The 19,974-nt window shown below is 52.8% G+C and overlaps 1 protein-coding gene across 2 annotated transcripts in view; it reads right to left on the bottom strand.

Annotated features, from left to right (window-relative positions):
• Positions 1 to 406: 406 nt before the first annotated feature.
• TET3 (tet methylcytosine dioxygenase 3) overlaps positions 407 to 19,974 on the bottom strand; it is a 100,093-nt gene continuing 80,525 nt past the window's right edge. For both annotated transcript variants that reach the window (XM_026482689.4, XM_026482705.4), the window contains 6 exons: positions 16,999 to 17,207; positions 15,590 to 15,740; positions 12,972 to 13,061; positions 12,320 to 12,457; positions 8,676 to 9,012; positions 407 to 8,227 (listed from right to left, as the gene is read on the bottom strand). In XM_026482689.4, the coding sequence (XP_026338474.2) occupies positions 6,453 to 8,227; positions 8,676 to 9,012; positions 12,320 to 12,457; positions 12,972 to 13,061; positions 15,590 to 15,740; positions 16,999 to 17,207 (2,700 nt within the window). In that variant the 3' untranslated portion in view covers positions 407 to 6,452. The remainder of the gene's footprint in view (positions 8,228 to 8,675; positions 9,013 to 12,319; positions 12,458 to 12,971; positions 13,062 to 15,589; positions 15,741 to 16,998; positions 17,208 to 19,974) is intronic.

Raw genomic sequence — 19,974 nt, 5'->3', positions numbered from 1 at the left:
CTTCCTACTACACGGGGTGTTCAGGTCATCAGAACGAAGCTGGCTTCAGCCATTCTTTAGCAAATATTACATCAGAAGTGAACAATCTTAATGGGGGGGTCTCCAAATTGAAAAAGGGATAAAAGGGGAAAAAAGAAAAGCAGAAACATAGATGAGAAAAGGGCCATCTCCCTTTTGCCCCTGGATATGCGCTCTAAAAGCTGATGGCCTTGAGCATTACGCAGGGGGCAGGAGGAGACCGGGCCAGGCTCTTCGGCTGCTGTTAGTGAGGGCTTCAGTGGCACATCCGCAATGGACAGTGGGAGCGCAGGGCTATAGGGAACCTTAAGTGCCACAGTCTGGGCCTGGCTCAAGGGGGGGGGGGGGGGGCTGGAGAGCAAGAGGGGAAAAAATGACCCACTCTGAATTTGAGTGCAAAAAATAAATATAAAATTTATTAAAACACCCACAATATTTTAAAGATACCAGGAGTAATACAGTTCACAAACCCAGCTGTTTGTGTAAATTATAATAAAATACAAATCAAAAAAAGGATACATACTTGCAATTTCTAGGCACCCTAAATTAAAATTTACTGAAACACTGGGGGAGAAGGGAGGGTAAGGAGGGGTAGCTCAGGAGGCAAACCAAGAAAGTGGGAGGAAAAAATATTAACAAAAAGGTAAAAATTATACAAAATAAAATTATCAGCATAAATTTACTGTACTAAGAATATCTACAGTTTAATAATACACATCCTATTGCCTTGAGACATTGCAAAAATCTACCATTCATCCATCAACCCCAGATAAACTTCATTTCAAGTAGCCACAGTTACAAAGTCAAGACGGGATATTCAAGTATGGTTGTTAAGTTCACCTCCATTGGAAGCCAAGTAACCAAACAGGAATTCAAAGAAGAAATAAAACACATCAAAAAGCTACAGGGGTTCTAGATTAAGTCTAATGCATTAATATGCCACAATATGACCTGCCCTTATTTCTTTTTATAATTAGAATATGCGAAAAAGAAATGACATCACTCCTGTTTTTCTCCTCCTTTTTCCCCTCAAAAGAAAAAAAAAAAAAAAAAAGGTACCGGAATCAAGAAACTTTGGATGTTCAAATGAGCCTAATAGTATCTTTTAAATCCCCATGTGAATAGTGATGAGTTTTCCCTGAATGACGACGGGTAGTCAAAATGAGAAGAGCGCAAATGATACCGCTACAAAAAGCATCCCTGATATCAGAATAGAAGCAACTGAGGAAGTCGGCCAATCACTCACTGGTCCTTCGGCAAAAAGCGACTTTAGACCTCGCGTTTCTGTGCTGCAGCCTCTGCTCGGGGGAGAAGCCTATTGCTTTGCTCTGTGGGAGGAGGGGCCGGGAGCGCCGAGACAGGGTCTCACGTGGAAACGCTCTACGCACGCGTGGGTGGGGGGCGGTATAACCCGTGCTGGGATGTGCACCTCAAAAACTTTTGGTCCAGGGCATGTCGAAGTTGGCCATGTCCTACAGCAGACGCAGCTGGCTAGTAAAGTAGGTTCTGAGGAAGCCATTTCCAATGACAGCAACAATGCCTGAAAAAGCTCAATGAGACGGGCACAGGAGATTCACATTTTATCCGAAAGCAAAACGTACAAAGCACACACAATGAAGTCAGCCACACTCCTTCCTTCAGATGTTCTGCCATGATTAACTGCTGACGAGTGAAAAATACAGTGACCCCAGATTCTTTAAGGTCAAGTCAGTCATCAGATGGACCACCTGCAGGTGTCAGACCCTCACGGAATCTACTTTACTGAAGTTGTCACAATGTCCTGTTTTTGAGGTATTTAAAAAAATTACCGTGACAGTGGATGACACAAGATGGAGCTTCCTGTTACGTTTTCCAAACATCAACTTATGTGGACCCAAGAGAAAATGTAGAGTAGCACCAACTAAAAAGCAGCCTCAGTGGCATCAAGTGAGCAAAGAAAGCTCCTTCCTTCGGTGGGAACACGAGGAGAGACAGGCAGGAGCAATGCTGGGCCAAGGGCTGTGAGGAGCAAAGGAACGAGCCCGCCGCCCGCCGTGGCCTGGCAGCGCCAGGGGAGGAAGGAGGTCCACGTGGAACACCTTGGTATGTGAGTGCCTCTGAGCCCCTCAGGGGTGCCTACTTGGCACCCTGGGCTGCAGGAAGAAACTACGAGAATGCCTGCCATGTTAGAAGGGGCAGCAAGAGTACCAGACTCCCCTTCCTCAGAAACGAGGGGAAGAAAAAAAAAAGCCCTCACCCTTCCTTTCTCATCAGGCCCGAGAGGACAGAGGTGTCAGCAGAGCACCTGCCGCGCCAGGCGGGCCACTCCCGTCACGTGAGGGAGCTAGCTGCCGTCGGAACCTGCCTTTCTGTGTCCGGCCACCAAGGGAAGAAGAATAAAACAAGACAGAAAAACTGCTCAGAGCAGGTTTCAGCACGGTAAACAGAGGTCTAAGGAGACAGCACCAAAAGGGGGAGGGGGAAGCCAAGAGAGACTGGAGCCCACCTTGTTTTTGGTTGGTTGTGGTTTCAGAACCTTGATAGCACCGCAGCAGGACAGGATCAGGGACAGTCACATTAAAACACCATAGCACCATTTTATTTAGACTATTTCAATTCATAAAAATGCTTGCTAGTCCATAAAACACACTTCAGTAACAAAAGGGAAGAGACGGTTGAGGCACGTCAGGGAGATCACTGAACTCTTCCCCCAGCGTCGCCTTGGTTCTGAGATCTGGCGGCGGCGCAACTTCACAAAGTCGGGCTGGATTTCTCTCCATGAGACCGGGTTACCGTCTACTCCTCAACAACTGTCCTCACGCATCTAGCGCTGTTTGATACAAAGCACTTGAGCTCGGCTCCTTTCCTGGCTTTAGCACTTTAAAAGTCCCTTGCTCTGTAAACTACCGTTTCCAAAAGAGGCTGGTGGAAGGACCAGGAGGGGGCAGGGTACGATCTCTTTCCATGCGCACCGGTCACCCCGGCGAGAGGGCAAGCAGTACCCACGAGGCCAGCGTGTGGGAAACTTAAGCCCTGGCCAAAAAACCCCAAAAAACCTCAAACGACAACAGAAACAACAAAACCTCAAAATCCATGAAACAACTTTAGTCACGATTTCTGATAACGGGGTCTTGAGCTAGCACCAGTTATTTTGTGAGAACCTGCCGCAAAGCGATTGATGAGTTTAAAAATCTCTTAGCACAGAACTTTGCAAGCACTTCCCTTGCATGCAAAAGGCAGGGGAAACCAAACAAAGGGGGAGACCAGATCTTCGCAGTGCGTGTGGATGGTGTCTGTGGACAGGGCACACTGGGGAGAGGACTCTAGGACTCCGTCGTTTCTCATTGCTATAATAGTACTCTAACACTTGGTCATGCTGTAGGTTCTTTAGTTGCAATGGCTTTATTTTTCTTCTCATGATAAAAATGTCTGTTAATCATCTTTAGGACTTAAAAAATGATAGTGCCAGTAAAAAATAAAAATTTGATTTTTCTCTTTAAGAAACCTTCAGCAGCAAGGGGGGGAATAAGGAGCTGTGCATAGTTACTTTTTAAATATACGTCTAAAGCATGCTAATTTTAATGACTGAGATTTGAGGTAGGTTATACATGTAGTGTGTAAAAATCAGCACGGACTCGAGCATGGCAACAGCACCACCTAATTTCTGAAACAGCATTCTGAGGGGAACGGGGACATCCAATGGAGACTGCCTCTTGACTCACCTCTCAGCAGCCTGTGTGCTAGTCTAGAGAGTTAGTTACGGACCAAAGGCTGTTGGGGCTGCGGGGACAGACATCGCATGCTTTGAGCTTGTATCGGTTTCTCCTTTCATCTAATGGCTTTGCTACCAAAGGGTGACGAGGGGAAGAGGATATTTAACAGACGTCGGGAAGATTCACACATGCCAAGTATCCAAATCACCTGGGTTACACTCGGGACCTTCCAAACCAACAGCCAACCTGGGGTTTTCCCGGGTCATACAGACGGTCACATTCTCCAAATGTTTCGTAAAATATTGTATTTCTTGCTTAAGATCATTTAAAATGAAGTTTTCAAGGCACCCCCGCATCTACCTAAGCACGGAGTCAAATGAGACCTGCATAAAAGTACTGACGCGATAAGCAAAATAGCATTTAAAGGACCCAACTGTTCCTCAAAACTAGAAACTTAGCATGCTTATTAAAGACTCTGCTTCCTTTAGCTTGTCAAACTGAAGGTCAGAGGTTTTCCTATAAATCTGAGTTCTGAATAATTCTAAATCCTGATAAGCTCTTGGGTATTTATTTCAAAAGCAATAATATTTCATTTTTGTCCTGTAAAATAAATGCAACTTTACAGAATATGGTAAAAGTGAAGGATAGACAAAGCACGTTAAATATTCAGCTACTATTTACAATTTCTCCCACAATTACATGTTAAAACATACTTTTTTTTTTTCAAGTTGCTGTTTAAATCTAGGCAAAAGTGCTTAAAAAAATCTTTCACTATGTACAGTTAAAACCAGACCACATAAATGCTCAGGACGTCTTACAGCGACTTTCCGCCAGTGCTTCTGACCAGCTGCAGCAAACACCCAGCGGGTCGGTTCTCAGCTCTTACAAGGCACCTGGAAGCTCAGGAACTCGCCTTTAGCATCGTCATCTGATTGTTAGACTCGTTTTACGAAGACCCACATCTGAATAAAACTGCTCGACAAATACCGGACATGTATCTCAGGGCTTGGCTCTCATTCACTGTGTGGCCATACTCCCCTCTGCGTGTCCTGCTGTAAGCCTCCCACTCACCACACACATCCACACGGGCAGCTTGATGGCAACGTCGCTCACACCACAGGAGAAACACGCACGCCAGGACGTCTGTCTTGCTGTCCACGAATGTTGCTTCCACCAGTCAGGCCCAACCTCTCTCCACAATGTTGCAAAAATGAAGCACCACATTCTCATTTCAAAGAACTGAACGAATGCACCAGAATTTTAGAATGGGCAAGTTAAAGTGGGTGGATGGGGGAAAGGAGGGAAAGGAGAAGATGATCGAATAGAGAAATGGCACCAATTAGGGAGGAAACTCATAGCTACCTGCTGAAAACGTTGGACTCCTGCATTTTAAAATTGCTAAGTGCAAGCCCACCCCCGCCCCTGAGGGCGGGGAGGGGGTGGGCTTGGGTGGTGAGGCCTGCACCAGGGTCCAATGTGGAAATCCAGGAAGAGAGAGATGCGTTCACTGCTGTTACACTGCGTGCTGAGCCCTGCAGGACGCGACCCGCCCCAGAGCCGAGGAAGTCCCAGCACGATACGACAGCACCAGGCTCTGCACAGCGCCGCGCGCCGGGCGACGGGCCAACGCCGGCTTTTCACAGCTTGGGTTCAACTTCTTGTTTTAGAGATACAGTAGCCCTTTTTCAATAACAGCATAGGCTTTGGGGCATTAAAAAACAAAAAAAACAAAACAAAAAAAAACGCCACTAAGACAAATTCCTTCAGCCCAGTATTCATTGGCTTGTCAACCCGGTGGAAATGGCTCCTAAGAGCCTCTCAACTCCAGCTCCATCAAGGAGGTGCTGCCTAGGGAACCGTGACATCATGTGACTTGATCTATTGTAACGGACAGAGAGGATTCAGTGTGGAGACTAGCAAGCTTGAAGCTGTCTACTTCCAACCTGGTTTCTGGGGGAGATCGCCGCCAGCATCTCCAGGGCCTGGCCTGGGCGTGCACCTGCCTCCCGCCCCCCGCCCCCCACGCCAAGCCGGTGACTGGAAAAGGGACCCCAGGTGTTCTTCTCCAGATTCTCCCATCCCACTGAGAGGACAGAAGCTGTCCCGAGGGCTCCCTCCCCTGAAGGGAAGGCGTATCTGTCAGGAGGGATGGACCGGGTGGCTACAGTCTGCACTTGGCTCATGAGGGGCAGAGGGCTGCGAGAACCTTGCCAGCTCCCAAGAGGGCCAGGCTCGCTGGGTCCAGCAAGACGGGGCAGGAAGGAGCGCTTTTGGCCTTTCCTGCCGATCCTTTACCATTACTATTTTCGCTTTTTAAAAAATCCAATAAATACACATTTTAAATGGAATTTAAAACTACTCCTTTGTGAAAGGACACTATAAACTTTCTTTCCATTATTGTGATATACAAGGATAGAGTTTTAAAAACAAGAGGAAATAAAAGCCCCCAAACAAGGGGGGGGGGAACCAACGTGGAGATATAAATATTAAGATCACGAAAAAAATCACCCGACAGCCGTAGTTTCTTCTTCAAAGTGCTGGGGAAGTGGGGGGAAGGGAGGGGCGGGTCAGTTCTGAGGTTTGGACCATAAATACATATATATGCATATCTATATATGTATATATAGATAAAAAGACTTCTGCACCCCCAACCCGCCCCCAGGTGTGAGGGCAAAAGCACCACAGAGGCAGCTCGGGCCGGGCCCGACGCTGAGGTACGCTGGCTCCCTGGCACCCTGGCACCTAGATCCAGCGGCTGTAGGGGCCAGTGACCTTCGTGTAGGCGTAGGAGGACACGGTGACTGCTGAGTCTGTGGGCACGGCCAGCGCCTGCCGCGTGGGGACGATCCCCTTCTTCTCCTTGTGTTGGGGCTCAGCCACCATGGCACCCCCCCATTTGCGCTTCTTCCCGTAGAGCTTGGCCTCCTGCTGGCCCAGGCCCAGCCGGGCGGCCTCCTCCTGTCGCGCCCGGGCCCTCTCCGCCAGCTGCTTCATCTTGGCCTCCCAGAGGGCCAGCCCGTGGTTGGGCTGGTTGAGGTTCTTGTGCTGGTAGAAGACCAGCGAGATGCGGGTGGGGTGGCAGCGGTTGGGTTTCTTGAGGGGCGTGGTGGCATGCAGCTCCCGGCGGGCACACTCGATGAGGATTGAGCCATGCGCGGGGGCCACGGCCACACCGCCGATGTTCTCGTCCAGGAAGTTGTGTTCGCTGTCGGACCAGAGCTCTTCCTCTTCCTCCGCCCCGCCACTCTTCTCTTCCTTCACCGCCCCCTTGCTGGGGGGGTCCTCGGCAGTCCCCTCCTCCAGGCTGAAGGGATCCCACAGCTTTTCCTCCGCCTTCAGGGCTCCAAAGAGCTTCTCGCTGGAGCCCAGGGGCATGCCGAAGGACTGCCAGGCTTTGTCCAGCTGGCTTGCCCCTGGGGTTGGAATCCTTCCCTCTTCTTTCAGGGGGCTCCACAACTTGTCTTGGAACCCAGGACCGCTTTTCAGGGCAGAGCTGAAATCCCCGGCCCCAACCGCCCAAGGCTTCTCAGTCAGGCTGGGCCCCGCCAAGGCCGACGTGTTGTTCCCAAACTTGCAGGGGCTCCACGGTTTGCTTCGAAGCCGTCCTCCAGGTTGGGGGGCTGGCTGCTGCCCCTCGCCAGGGAACAGCCCCCACTGGCCATCCGAGAAGTGGGAAGGGGTCAGGCAGCCAGCCCCATAAGAACTGAGCTTGTCGGGGATGATGGCAGGGCTCTCCGCAGGGTGGAACACACCCCAGCTGCCACCCACACTGTTAGTCCTCTTGGGGGACATGCTTGGGCCTCCTGAGTACTGTCCCCACAGGTGACTGGGTCCCCCATTCTGAGAAGCCTCGGGCAAAGGTGTTTTGCCCATCTTACCAGGGTCTCTGGGTAGAGACTCAGCCGGGACCAGCGGGTCTACTGGCTCTTGCTTGATGGGTCTGTTGTAGCAGCTGGAGCTCTGTGCAAAGGGAGAGGGGTCCCTGGATGCTGGGTGGATCTGGGGAGCCTTGGGAAGCAGATACTCCTTGGGGCCTGGATAAGCAGGCTGCTGGTGGTGAGGAGTGGGATGGTGGGTGTCCGTGGGAACAGCCTGGCCAGGCAGCTCGGCAAACTCAGCACCACCGTAGGCCGGGCTCAGGCTGCTGTGCAGAGCGTGGAGGTCTGGCTTCTTCTCGAAACTGCTGCTGCTGCCACCGTGTCCCCAGGTGCCAGGACCCAGGAACTGTGAGGGGAAGACAGGGTTGCTGGATGGAAAGCCGTAGTAGCCGAACGACGGAAGAGCGTACTTGGAGTGAAAGCCGTTGACGGAGGTCAGGCCGGGCTGTGCATAGTAGGAGTGGTAGGAGTAGACGCTGTTCATGCTATAGGGGTCAGAGGGCCGGCAGTTGCCCAGCACCGAGTAGCTCTCCACCACCGCGTTGCCACTGTACTTGAAGGAGCTGAAGTGGTTCTGCGGCTCCACTTTGAGGGAGGGCTTCAGGCCTTGCTGGGGCAGTCCACCCTTCAGAGCCAGGCCTGGGGAAGACAGCAGGCAAGACAAAGAAGGAGCAGAGAGAACCACAGCCCACAAAGGCCCAGGGCCAGAGGACGGGGGCTGGAAGCTCTCTCCTCCCCTAAGGGTTTCCCAGCCCCATGGAAGCCCCGGGAGGCGTGGCTAGCAGAGCCCATGGGCCTGAGGCCACGGCACACTCTGCAGACGCTCGGGCAAGCTGGAGCAGAAGCCCAGCTCCGCTGTGGGAAGATGAGAGCCCCCTGCCGCCGGCTCCCCGGCTCTGGTGTCCTGGGGCAGCTGCGGATACCACGCTGAAAGTTAAGATAACGTGGGGTCCAGATGGCCTAGAGAGGCCCCAGGACTTTGGAGTTCTAGCTCGAGGCAGGAAGCAGGGCAGGGAGGGAGCTGTCCAGGGCCACAACCCCCCACCCCGACGGTGCCACCTGTGGGGGGCACCCTCTCCCCACACACCTGGGTCAGTGGTGACGCCGGCCAGCTCCAGGGCCTCCTGTTTGATCTTCTCGGGAGTACTCAGCTTCTCCTTCTGAATCTTCTTCTTCTCCGCCGCTGCCTTTCGGGCTTCCAGCTGCCGCTGGCGGCACGACTTGGCAGGCTCAGGCAGGCGCCGGACCTCACGGGGGAAGGCGGTGAGCACCTGGATGGCCCCGCTGCCCACCTTGGCGTTCTGGTTCTCCTCACTGCCGAACTCGTCCGTGTTGGCCATCTTGTACAGGGGAAGCACGTGCAGCTGCTCGTCCTCAGGAATCTTGCCCACGCAGCGATTGTCTTCCTTGGTCAGGGTGCAGACCTGCCCCAAGCAGAGAGAGGGAGGGCGCGTGGGGTTGGGGGAGCCGAGCGCCTGGAGGAAGGGGCTGAGCGTCCGCATGGAAGACCTCCCCCTTCCCCACACAATCCCAACACCAGCCATCCACACTTTCTAGAGTGTCTAAAAACACATTCCTCCTGGTTCAGAGTAACAGTATCCCAGCATTTAGAATGTGCTCTACAGCTTTCAAAGGACGTCCATTCACTTTGTCTCCTGGGACCCTCATGCGGCTGAGAGGGGAAGCGAGGACTGGCCCAAGGTCATGTGCTGGGAAGGGGCCCGGTCAGGACTGGCAGGGGTGCTCTGCCCTCCAGTGGAACATTGCTGTCATTACACCTCATCACCCCACTGAGCCTCAGACCTCACCACACCAGTTACCCTCCGTGCCCTGCACACGCAGCCTCCTTTTGCTCTTAAGATACTTTGTATTAAAAACTACATGTGCTACTTGTAGACTTAGGCCAGCAAAAAGGAAATAACTGTCTCCATAATCGCACCCTCCAGAAATAATCACCATAAACATGTTCATCATATTTGCATACACACATACCCACACTCACTTTCAGGTAATTAGATAGGATTGCATTACGCATACAACTTTATAGGAACTTCTTTTTAAACACAGTATGAATATTTTCTTCTGTGTTATTCTCCCCCTTTGTGATTTAAGAACTTGCATAATATTCTCCTGTCTCAACGTATTCATTTAAACCTTCATGGCCATTAAAACTTGTTTCCGGTTTTTTCCTATGGTAAACAATACTTCTGTATTTTTAGCTAAATTTTCTAAAATACATAATCCCTTGGAATGAACTTTGTGAAGTAAAGGGCTACATGTTGCCAAACTGCCCTCCAAAATGATTCTCCTCAGTGTTTCACTCATACTGGCAGAAGGGGAGTTTTCATTTTCCTACACTTTTGCTTAAAATTTTGCCATTCACATTTTGCTTATTATCGAAATGTATCTCATTGTGGGTCTGCATTTCTCTGCTTACTAATGAGGTTTGTTTTTTTTTTTTTCCTCAAGTTTACTCTTTACTCTTGTGTTGACTATTTTCTGTGTTCTTGATATTTTGGCATTTGGGGCCTTGACTCTGGAGGGGCTGTCCTTCCCCAAGACTAGCTAATGCCTAGAGATAGCAAATGACCTCCTTCGGGGGCACTCTGACATACAAACCAACCAGTCCAGAGCCCGCACCGGCAACTCTTCTTGGACCAAACTCTCGCGTACTGAGCCGGTGCTCTCGCTGCCTACATCAGCCAGGCCCAGGGAAGACAACCGGCCACCACGCCTATGGCCCAGAGCCCCCAGAAACTATGCAAGCTCTCCAATCCTCCGCTTACTCACTTTACTCCTCTGCCTTGCCTACTCCTTCCCACAAAATCTCCAATAAAGGCTGGGGGCCCACACTCTCCCCTCTCACCCCTCTGCCTCCTGCCCAGTCCTGGTGCTGCCACGTGGCCCGGTGGGGCACGTGCTTCTGAAGGCTCTCTGAGGATAAACTTCTGCCCTCCCGACACTCCTGTGTCTTCATGTCATACTTGAGTAAAACAAACCTTCAGTATATTTTAATATAACTGTCTTCCTCTTTTCGTTTTATGCCTTTTGCCCATTTTTATACTAAACTATTCATTTTAATTACTCATGTAAAGTAATCTCTGTGAAGATTCATTCCCACTGTCACTTGTTATCAATACTGTTTTCCAATATGGACTGGCCTTTCAATTTCAATCCCTGGGTCTCCTCTTCCTTCCCTGACCCTCTCTTAACATCCCGCAGGTCCCTCCCTTTCACTCTGTTTCAGCTAGAAACCCTCACAGTACCTGGACAGGGCCTGCCCCATCTTACTGGGAGTGTTGGACATAAGGAGGACAAGGCAGAGAAATAAAATCTCAGGGCTGGGCCGTCAGGCCCAAGCTACACCCAGCCTCGGGGAGTCCCCTTTCAGATGTATTGCCAGGGCCTCTGCCTCTTCCCCAGTTCTCCGGGGAGCCCTGCCAGCCCAGGACCCAGTTACAAAGCAAAGAAGAGAGCTGGCATCGTCCCTTCAAGGGGGTCCCTACTCAGGCCCAAACCTCTCCTCTTCTCCAACTGCACACATTCCCCTGCTGCCTGCATCCGGCCTTGCGGCTGTTACTGAGCTACGCGCTCCCCAGACAGCCCCTCCCTGCCTGCTCCGCACGCCCACCTGCACATACAGCAGGCCTCTCAAAACAGCTTCCCCCCAAACTGGCCTCCTCCTGCTAGTCTACAGCTCAGTGCCTCACCCCAACACTCGCCCTGGGGCTCAAGCAAAAAGTCTTGGGTGGTTCTCTAGTCCTTCCTGCTCATATCCTGCATCTGTCCACCAGCAACCCCCCTTGGCTGTACCTTCAAAATCACCCAAAGTCATCCAATTACCCTCCTCCCCACCCTCACTCCTGCCCCAGCCGCATCACCTCTAGCCTGGACATCGTCCCAGCCTTCGAACTGGGCTCCTCCTCCAGTTCTCTCCCCCCTCCCCCACATACTTATTCTCCATCTGCAGGAGCAAGAGCGTGCTTCTACCTTCATAAACGAGATCCTACCACTCTCAGCTGAAGAGCCCCCCAGGGCTTCCCATCACACTTGGAGCACAACCCGTAGCCCTGCCTGCCTTCCAGGCTCCCTGGGACCGGAGCCCTGCCTGCCTCCGAGCCTTTGCCTGTGCTGGTCCTTCTGTGTGCTGCGCTCCACCCCACACACTCAGTGCCTTACTCCCTCGCTTCATTCAGGTCTCAGCTCGGCTGCCCCTTGTCAGAAAGGCCTCTCTGCCCACGGCATTTCAAACAGCGTCTGCTCTCACGTCCCCCTCCCCCTCCTCCATCTTCACCGCTACCAGTAGTGAACTGTTTCACATACAGTTGGGCAGGACTTGGCCCATTTTATTCCCCAGCATCTAGAACAGCACCTGGGACACAATAAACATTTGCTCAATGAGTGAATCAAGAGATTGTTCCGATTTAAATCCAAGTGTTCACAGAGACCTGGAGCCGTCTTTAGATAAGCGAGGGCCTCCAGGTGTCCCAGAGAGGGCCCTCTGCAGCGTCTACCTGACACAGAGACAAGGCCGGCCTGGTCCGAGCCTTCCGGTCTGCGTACTTCTCAGAGAAGCGAGCAGGAGCAGACAGTTTGGCAGGGTGCCTCCCAGAGGAGTGAGACTCTGGTCTCTGGGTCCCTCCCTACTCTGAGCCCACCTGTCTGCACAAACCAGTTCCCCTCCCAGGATCATCCCGCAGGGGGCACTGTGACAGGCCCAGGGTTCCTTACCACGGTGCACCCGTTGTAGAGGTTATGCTGGTCCTTGTGGGCGTGGGCACAGAAGTCCATGCAGGCTGTGACCCCTGAGAAGGGCCGCCCTTCCTTCAGCCCCAGGCGGCAGTCAATCGCTATTTCCTCATTGGTCACCTGTGTGGATGGCCAAGGAGAACTGCTTGCGTGACCTGAGAGGTCAGTGGCTGGATTCTGCACCGGGGAGGCTAGGTCTTGGAGGGAGGGAGGTTAGGTAACGATCACGGCTGCCTTGTGCTTGGGCTGCAGAAGGTAGGCTTTCTGGCTGAAGCCTCTGTAGGAATGACTTCCTTCTGAGTTATCTCAAGTCCCCCTCACCTCATCTGGGAGATGCAGGGGTGACAGGATAGAGAAACCTGAGCATCCCCAGGAGAAGCCAGGCGAGAGGAGGTGGGAGATTACTAGGGGGAGAGGCACAAAAGCACGGGATAGAGGAGCGATGGTCTGGGATGCAGTTAGCTCAGGGTAAGAAAGGCTCTTATTCGAGACCAAAATCATTGCTCTATCTCTAGCTGCGTTTTCCCCATACGGAGCATAATGGGAGGAGCCCAGTCTCCCCACTTCCTGACTTGAGGGAGCATGGACGGAGATGTGGATGACATACAGGCAGAGAAAGGCCCAGACCTCGTACCTGATTCTGATAGGCCTGGGGAGCCAGCCTCTTGTACAGGGGAGCGACTTCGGTGGCCAGGTCCTGGAAGCTCTTCCGGAGCACTTCTTCCTGTGGAGAGAAGAGCAGCCACATGTATCCAGAGCAGCCCCAGCTGGCAAATTCTATATGCTGGAAATCCACCTCCATTCTAGAACCATCGCGCGGCTGCTGGGAAGGTAGGAAGTAAGGTGCCGTCAGGTGTTTTTACAGAGTTCCCTCTGGGAGGGGCCTGGTGCCATGGACGCTGAGGAGAAGTGGCGGCCCGAAGGTCCAGCCACCTGGACTGCTCAGCCACTGCTCTTCCCGGCTCCAGCTCCGTACCGCTCACAACCCCTACGACGGGTGGTCGGTTTGAGTGCTCGGCATCCTGGGTCAGAGGGGTGGTGGGGGAGGCATGTAGGAGCAGGAGCGACAAGTGTGGCTTTTCCTTCCTACAGACAGGTAAGTGAAGGCCGAGGGGGGGGTCGAGGTTGTGCTAGGAATCCCCCAGCCAGCCACACACGCCAGAGCTCCGTCCTCCAGCCCTGCGCCTTCGCGGGTGCTGGTCACGAGCCGTGTGCTGCGACTGAAGGAAGTATCTATGAATTTACATTAAAATCAAGAGTTCAGTGCCCCTGTTTTACCAGTCACACTTCAAATGCTCAGTGGTTTCACGTGGCTCCCGTGCTGTGTGCGTTTACAGAGAACATTTCCCTCCTCACAGAAGTTCCACTGGCTCGTGCTGCCCCAGACAGAGCAGCAGCACCCCCGCTACATTTGGTCAAGGTTTCAGGTAGCCACAGCCTGGCCCTCTGAGGGTGGCAAGTAGAGCCGGCAGGGGTGAGGCCGGGGTGGCCTCCTGGAAGGCCTTGAGCACAGGCATGAAGAGTTTACACAGAAGAAAGAGAAGACAGAAGAGAAAAAGAACCAAGTTTCCAGAAGTGGAAATGTTAGAGCAGGACTAATGGCTCCGCTGTCCGTCCAGTCAGGCGGCCAGAGCGGCCAGCCACCCCCGATCTCTGGCTACGGTCCAGGGGCTGCCACCGACACAGTGGGTGCAAGGCCAATGCAGCACAGGGTTGAGGCTTGTGAGCTCTGGGGAAAGCCAGGCCTGACTTCGCCATTACTGCCCTGTGGCCTGGGGCAAGCCATGTGCCTGCTCTGTGAAGTGGACAGCAGTAGTGCCCAGACGCTGGGGTGTCATGAGCCTGGCTGAGACGCGTCCCTGTGAGGTGCTGGCCAGAGTGCTCAGCACTATGTAAGCACAGAGATGCTAGCTGAGGGAACAGGGCGAGTCTGTGAGAGAAATTAAAGCAGTGCATTTCGCTCCTGGTAGCTCTTACTTCCCGCGGCCCAGGGGCTCCTCTCTTCATTGAAACTGCTGCATTCGCTGCTTCCAGGGGAGGGCGGATGCCCCCATAACTAAAAGTCTAGGGTCAAATCAGACTGCTCGACTAGCTTGTGCAATAGTCTAAAAGCCAGGCTTTGGGGGCACCTGGGTGGCTCAGTCGGTTGGATATCCGACTCTTGATTTTAGCTTGGGTTGTGGGATTGAGCCCAGCATCAGGCTCCATGCTCAGCGGGGAGTCTGCTTCTCCCTCTGCTCCTTCCCCTCCTCTCATTCTTTCTCCCTCTCTCTAAATAAAATCTTAAAAAAAAAAAAAAAAAAAAAAAAAAGCAAAAGCTAGGCTTTGAGGGGGAAAAAGCGTTCTGCATTTGAAAATGCTTCCTTTTACTTCTGAAAAGCAGGGCTGAGAACTCTGAGCCTAAAGTTTATTATATGCACAGTAGAAAAACACATGCCCAAGGGGAGTCCCCACACCTGTGGAAAAGGGGGAAACCCTCTGGTACAAGGAGCTTAGGGAGATGTGGAAGGTAGAGCCAGGGATCAAGATGTTGCCTAGACCCCCACAACACGACCCAGTACCTACCTCACAGCTCAGGCAGGACGGGGGGAGCTGAAGGGGAAACAACAGGGAGCCCAGACCGGCCTGTACCTTCTCTGCATTTGAACTCCGAGGGGAGCCCAGCTCTGGGGATGGCCTTTACAAGCAGGGCCACAGAGGGCAAGGGGCAGGGCAGAAGGCAGCCTGACCCTATGAGGAGGCTACCGAGAGGCCGTACTGTGTGGACGCCAGGCCGGGCTCCCAGCTGGGAGACAGCCAGGGCCCGGACAGGGGGACAACCGCACAGAGAGGTCACCTGGCAGCCAGGTAGGACGAGGGTCACTTTGGGAAGTCTAAACTGGCCCCAGAAAATGGCCCACAGCCTCGAGGCTCCTCTTCCTGCTAAACTTCCCACCGCCCGAAAGACCTCTGGGGAAGAATAAAGAGAAGAAACGACCCAGGAAGAGGGTCACATTCTGATGAGGAATTTGAACATTTTTAAAGCTGGAAGAGTCTGAGTACCTGCCCTTGGTTAAGTTTCATTTTCCACTCCCCACACCCCACCCGCATACCTTACTCCACAGCAGGATAAGGTTAGGTAAAAAAAAAATGAAGGTGCCTCTTCGCACCTCTGAGTCAGGCGTGCTAATCCACCCTCCCCACTGGACCATGGACGACAGTAGGGGAGGGGACGAGTCGGAGGGCCCCGCTGCTCCGTGGAGCTCTGCTCACCTCCTTGGGGTTGTCCCCTGCAAGGCGGAACTTGCGCGGCGTCTTGCTGCGGGCGTACTTGCAGCCGTTGAAGTACATGCTCCAGGAACAGCCGAAGGAGAAGGAGGCGCCGCAGGTGCTGGGGTCCTTGCCTTGGCAAGCGCAGGTCCGGCTGCAACACACGCACACGTGAGGCACGCAGACGCTTTCTGCTCGGGAATCTTCCTCCCTCTGCAGGGGGAGGTCCTGCTGCACCTGGCGTCCGTGGCCTCCCAGGGACCGCGACCACATCCTTCCCCGCCTTCCACTCCTTTCCCAAATGTCCCGGGGCAGAGAGTCCGCTCTGAGCCGCCCGTTCTGCTCTCACCCCCGAGCCTGACGGTCTAAGAGTCTGTTGTTGGGAGAAGCTCATGGGTGGTTTGAGGTAAGTGGGAAGAATCTAGTCAAAACCCCAATAAGGTCTATCCTTTGCCTTAACTCTAATATCATGACAGCTTCCGACACAGACGACGCAAACAGGGACGGAACCCCAACTACGGGGTTTGAACACGCCCACTCCCTTCAGGCCCAGGTGCTGACAGGCCCTTCAACAAACCCACACTGACATTATAATTCAAGGACTAAGAAAATCTGGAAACAATCCAGATGCCCTCACCTGGGGACGGATAAACGAACACTGATGCATCCAGGGGGCGTGCTATGCAGCAGTGAAAAGGCACGAGCTTTCACAACCACAGACGAGGCTCAGAAACGCTGTGCTCGGGGAAAGGAGCCAGACCCGGAAGGCTACGCTCGGGCTGGTTCTGTTTACAGAGCATTCTGGCAAAGGCAAACCCATGGGGACAAGCAGCACGAGTGGTGGTTGCAAGGGCAGAGGAAGGACTTGCTTCTAAAGGGGAGCAGGGGAACTGGGGGGAACGATGGAACTGTTCTACACCTGTCCAAACTCTTCAAACTTGTACACCTGAAACTGTTACACTGTTAATTAACTGGAATTTAAATAAAAAAACTTTAAAAAACGTCTTCAAACTGTATACCTGAAAGAATGTTTACTTTAAAAATACCTTAATTTAAAAAATTGGGAAAAGACCCTAGAAGGGCGGGTTTGATGCCTACCACTGAGGCCGTATGCTTGCGGGGCAATCACACACTTTTCCACAGTTGTTCCACCATTAGAGCCCCAGGGTCCGTGTGAGGGTCTACAGCGAAGCTGAGCCAGGACAAGAGACCCCCTCCCGCCAGCATCAGAAGAACCCAGGTCAGGATCGTGGGGGAGCTGCTTTCATCACAGTCCTGACAGCAGGACAGACAGGGCCCAGGGCGGTGGGGGTGGGGCAGAGTCCCCTGCATCTGCTACCCAAGGCCCTGCCAATCGCCACCTGGCCCAGCCGCCCCCACCCTTGCATGCGGGGACCCCCTCCCCCACGTACTCATCATTGAGGCCACATCTCCGGCTTGTGGGATTCCCGTACTTCCGGAGGGTGTCGGTGAGCTCTTGGTAGAGGGTGTCTCCGAGGCTGCGGGGGATGCCCTCCCAGGCCAGGATGAGGATGACAATCACCGCATTCTGGCAGTGGTGGCCCGCCCGGTGCCGCACCAGGCACAGCAGCTTCTCCTCCAGCGTGTGCCTGCGGATCACCTGCAGGGACGGGGAGGCGGGTGGGCACCGTTCACTGTCGGAGCCGGGCCCCCACGCTCCTCTGCCTGGCACGCCACACCCCCCTCACCTCTGCCCACCAGACTGGGGGGTGCGGGGCTTTAGGGCAGTGTCGACAACCACCACAGGCTAAGAGACCATTATCGTTAGGGAATAAGAAACGCAAACGTTATTTTTTAAGAGCAAAACAAAAAATAATTTCTACAAAATCTAAGTTATTGATGAGCTGCATAGGCTTAGAACTAAAAATAGATAAAATTGTGAGCCAAAACATTGTCAGAGATTTCTTTTTATGCAGTCCTAAAATATTTGCAGAGAAAATGCTATCTGTATGATTTTAGTTACAAAGCAAGGGCTTCGGTGCCGTGGGAAAGTTTCTGGCAGTTTCTCGAAACGTGAAACATGTCATTCCCATATGACCAGGCAGTGCCACTCCTAGGAATATACCCCAGGGGACCGAGAGCAGGGACCGGGACAGGTGTCTGTACACTCGTGTTCAGAGCAGCATTATTCACAGCAGCCAAACAGCGGAAACAAGCCAAGTGTCCATCAACAGATACGGATAAAGAGAATGTGCCCTCCATACAACGGAGGAGTCGTCAACCTTTAAAAGGAAGGAACATCGGACTCACGCGACAACGTGGATGAACCAGGTTCTCCGTCCCGTTACGTGAAATAGGCCAGACGCTAAAGAACACACACTGTATAGGGTTCCACTTACAAAGGGTACCCGAACAGTCAGACTCACAGAGACAAGAAGTGGAACGGTGGCTGCCAGGGGCACAGGGACGGGAGAATGGGGAAGTATTATTTAACGGGTACAGAGTTTCTGTACTCATGAAGTTTTGAAAATAGTGTGGTGATGGCTGCATAAGAATATGAATGTGGTTGGTACCACCATACACTTAAAAATGGTTTAAATGGCCAATTTTATGTTATGTGTAAGTTAACACAATTTTTAAAAATTAGCAATATACCCCAAACCACTGAACTGTATACTTTGAATGGATGAATTGTAGGGTCTGTGACTTGTATCTCAAGAAGGCTCTCAAAGAACATGGAAAACAAGGGCCTTGGGCTCTGCACTGCACGGCTCCTCAGCCAGCACCCCCCCTGCCCCCACTCACTCCCAGAACTCTGACCTGGCTCCCAAAAAGTTATGGCACGGCAAAGGGCCCAGAAGCTGGGGAACGAGGTGGCTGACCTCCCCTAAGAACCCCAACTAATTCTGGGAGCTGATGAAGAGGGGAGGAAGGAGGGCAGACTGAGAAGGGCTTTGAGGGGACAAAGACTCAAGGAGGGGGTTCCACAAAGGAGTCTACACAGGGGGCTTCCCTAAGCAGCTTCCTGCTCTAGAAGGGGAGCAGGTGGTCGGGGCGGGGGAGAGTGACAGGGAGACCACTAACAAACATAAAGCAAGCAGAAGTGCATAAAGTGCTGAACTAGGGCCACCGGTGGGGAATGACACGGGAAGAGGAATGCACTCAGACAACTGAGGAGAAAGGCGACTTTGGGACCATCTGACTCTAGGGGCTGAAGGAAGGGAGAAAGTCTTAAATGGATTTCCACTTTTGTGGCAGGGGACAGTGGGTGGGTTGTGGGTTGCTTCATGGCGAGTTAACTGGGAACGTGTCGGGGCTGAGGGACTTGGGAACAGCTGAATGCCAGTGTAGGCCCCAGTGGACTGGATCTGGGGGTCAGGAGATGCCTGGGCTGGAGACACACGTGGTCATGAGTACATCAGTGCAGGGAGATGTCCAAAGAGGCAGCCAGCCAGGCAGGATAAATAAGGACAGTGGGCCAGACGGACAACGGGGGAGCCGTGTGGACCACGGCCACGTGAAAAAGCACTTGCTCCTTCAAAAGGAGGAAGCCAGGCCTTCTGTCCGTCAGCCACTGCCTGGGGAAATTCAGCCTTGTACAGCCACCTCTTCCAATTTTAACAAGAAGAAAACAGAGATCCAGACTTTTACACGAAATCTCTCCTTTCAAAGATGTGAGCATCTAATCTGATGTTTTGAATCACGGTGAAATATACAGGACATAAAATTTACCACTGAAGCGTGCGCTTCCGGGCGTGAGTCCACTGCCATCGCCGCGCAGCCGCCACCGGAACTCCGTCCGCCTCTACGGCGTCCTCTCGTCCCAAACGTGTAGCACTCTCCCATCTCCCAGCCCAAGGCAACAACCACTCCACCCGCTGACCCTCTGAGGAGTGCGACTGCACACAGAACCTCATATACGTGGAATCGCACAGTACTTGTCCTTTTGTGACTGGCTTATTTCCCTTAGTGGAACAGCCTCAAGGTTCATCCACGTTGTAGCAGGTGTCAGAATTTCCTTCAAAATTTTAAGGGGCCCCTTGCATGCTAAACAAACCACATCCCTGGCCCGTGAGTTCCTGCTTTGAGCCAACCCGTGGACGCGTCAGTTATACCGTTATTTAAATTGTTTTTTGGGAAAAGCAACCTATGAACATGTCACTAAGTCACGCCGTGAGGGGGCTCCCTGTGTGACTGTTTTCGTGAGCAGCTGTGCACACCCCAGGGGTACCGAGAAGACAGCAGTCCCTAGGGTGCCTGGGGGGGCTCAGTGAAGTGTCTGCCTTCAGCTCAGGTCATGCTCCCAGGGTCCTGGGATCGAGTCCCGTATCGGGTTCCCTGCTCAGCGGGGAGTCTGCTTCTCCCTCTGCCTGCCGCTCCCCGGGCTTGTGGGTGCACACGGTCCCGTTCTCTGACAAATAAATAAA

The sequence above is a fragment of the Ursus arctos genome, unplaced genomic scaffold, assembly GCF_023065955.2.
Source record: "Ursus arctos isolate Adak ecotype North America unplaced genomic scaffold, UrsArc2.0 scaffold_8, whole genome shotgun sequence".
NCBI lineage: Eukaryota > Metazoa > Chordata > Mammalia > Carnivora > Ursidae > Ursus > Ursus arctos.
This window is presented reverse-complemented; position numbering and strand designations above follow the sequence as displayed.